The 911-nt window shown below is 30.2% G+C and overlaps 1 protein-coding gene across 1 annotated transcript; it reads right to left on the bottom strand.

The window, feature by feature from the left end:
* Positions 1-7: 7 nt before the first annotated feature.
* On the bottom strand, positions 8-536 carry LOC111390232 (GDSL esterase/lipase At5g45960-like; the record flags this gene model as incomplete). The annotated part of the gene is made up of 2 exons (XM_023015240.1): positions 233-536; positions 8-138 (listed from the first exon to the last, which is right to left on the bottom strand). Coding segments are annotated over exons 1-2 (432 nt in total), but the record flags the coding sequence as incomplete, so codon positions are not given.
* Between the last annotated feature and the right edge of the window lie 375 nt (positions 537-911).

Genomic DNA, 911 nt, shown 5'->3' with positions numbered 1-911 from the left:
TACGCACGCTTAGGGTAGGTGTGAGGGGGTCGAACCCGGAGCTGGCCGAAGCAAAAGAAACTCCAGTCATCAACTCCTCCAAGTTTAGATTTGGATCCAAATAAGGTGGTACATACTCTTTGATCCCTATGTATGAAGCTGTTTACAAAATAAACACACAAAGATTTAATTTTATTGAATAAAAAAATTAGATTTAAAAAAAAAAAAAAAAAGTTAATTGTTAGTTTGTTACCTATAAAATCAGTGACAAGGCGGCCATTTGTAAACCTTCCTGTGGGAATATGGTTGCTGAAATCCATTCCATAAGGTGGAAAATTGCTTTTAAAAGGAGTTTCCAAATAATTATTGTTGCCAGAATCAACAGTTGAATCTCCGAACACAAAAATTGCCGAAATCGAATTATTGAATGGGCTAATTTTCTTGTTGAAGCTTCCACCTTCAGCATGAAGAATGATAAGTAGAGATAGAGGCAGAAATAGCCTGAATAAAGACCACATATTTGCTACACAAACTGTGACTCTTAAAGAATACATAATGCGTACAAGTTCTTGTATTTATATCTTGATATTTTACATAAAATAAAAATTTCAAAATGCAGAATTATTTAAGAAACTAAAAAATTATTGTTTAACGTCAGCATTAATTCATGTTTTATTTTTAATCATAAAAAATGAAATGGTATATCTTTAATTGATCATGTAAATGAAATGAAGATATGAATGCATGAATTATATAAAAATATTTATAATAGAAAATGAAGAATTATTAAATATAATTGGAGTTTTCGACTTTCGTTTTTCATGCATTTGATATAATTCTTGAATATTTTTATTGGTCAAAAAGGGTATAATTTTTCGTATAGTGGAGCTTTGAACTCCGCCTAACGTACAAATTAGCATGCATGCAAATGA

Source organism: Olea europaea, unplaced genomic scaffold, assembly GCF_002742605.1.
Source record: "Olea europaea var. sylvestris unplaced genomic scaffold, O_europaea_v1 scaffold6610, whole genome shotgun sequence".
In the NCBI taxonomy this organism is placed as follows: domain Eukaryota; kingdom Viridiplantae; phylum Streptophyta; class Magnoliopsida; order Lamiales; family Oleaceae; genus Olea; species Olea europaea.
This window is presented reverse-complemented; position numbering and strand designations above follow the sequence as displayed.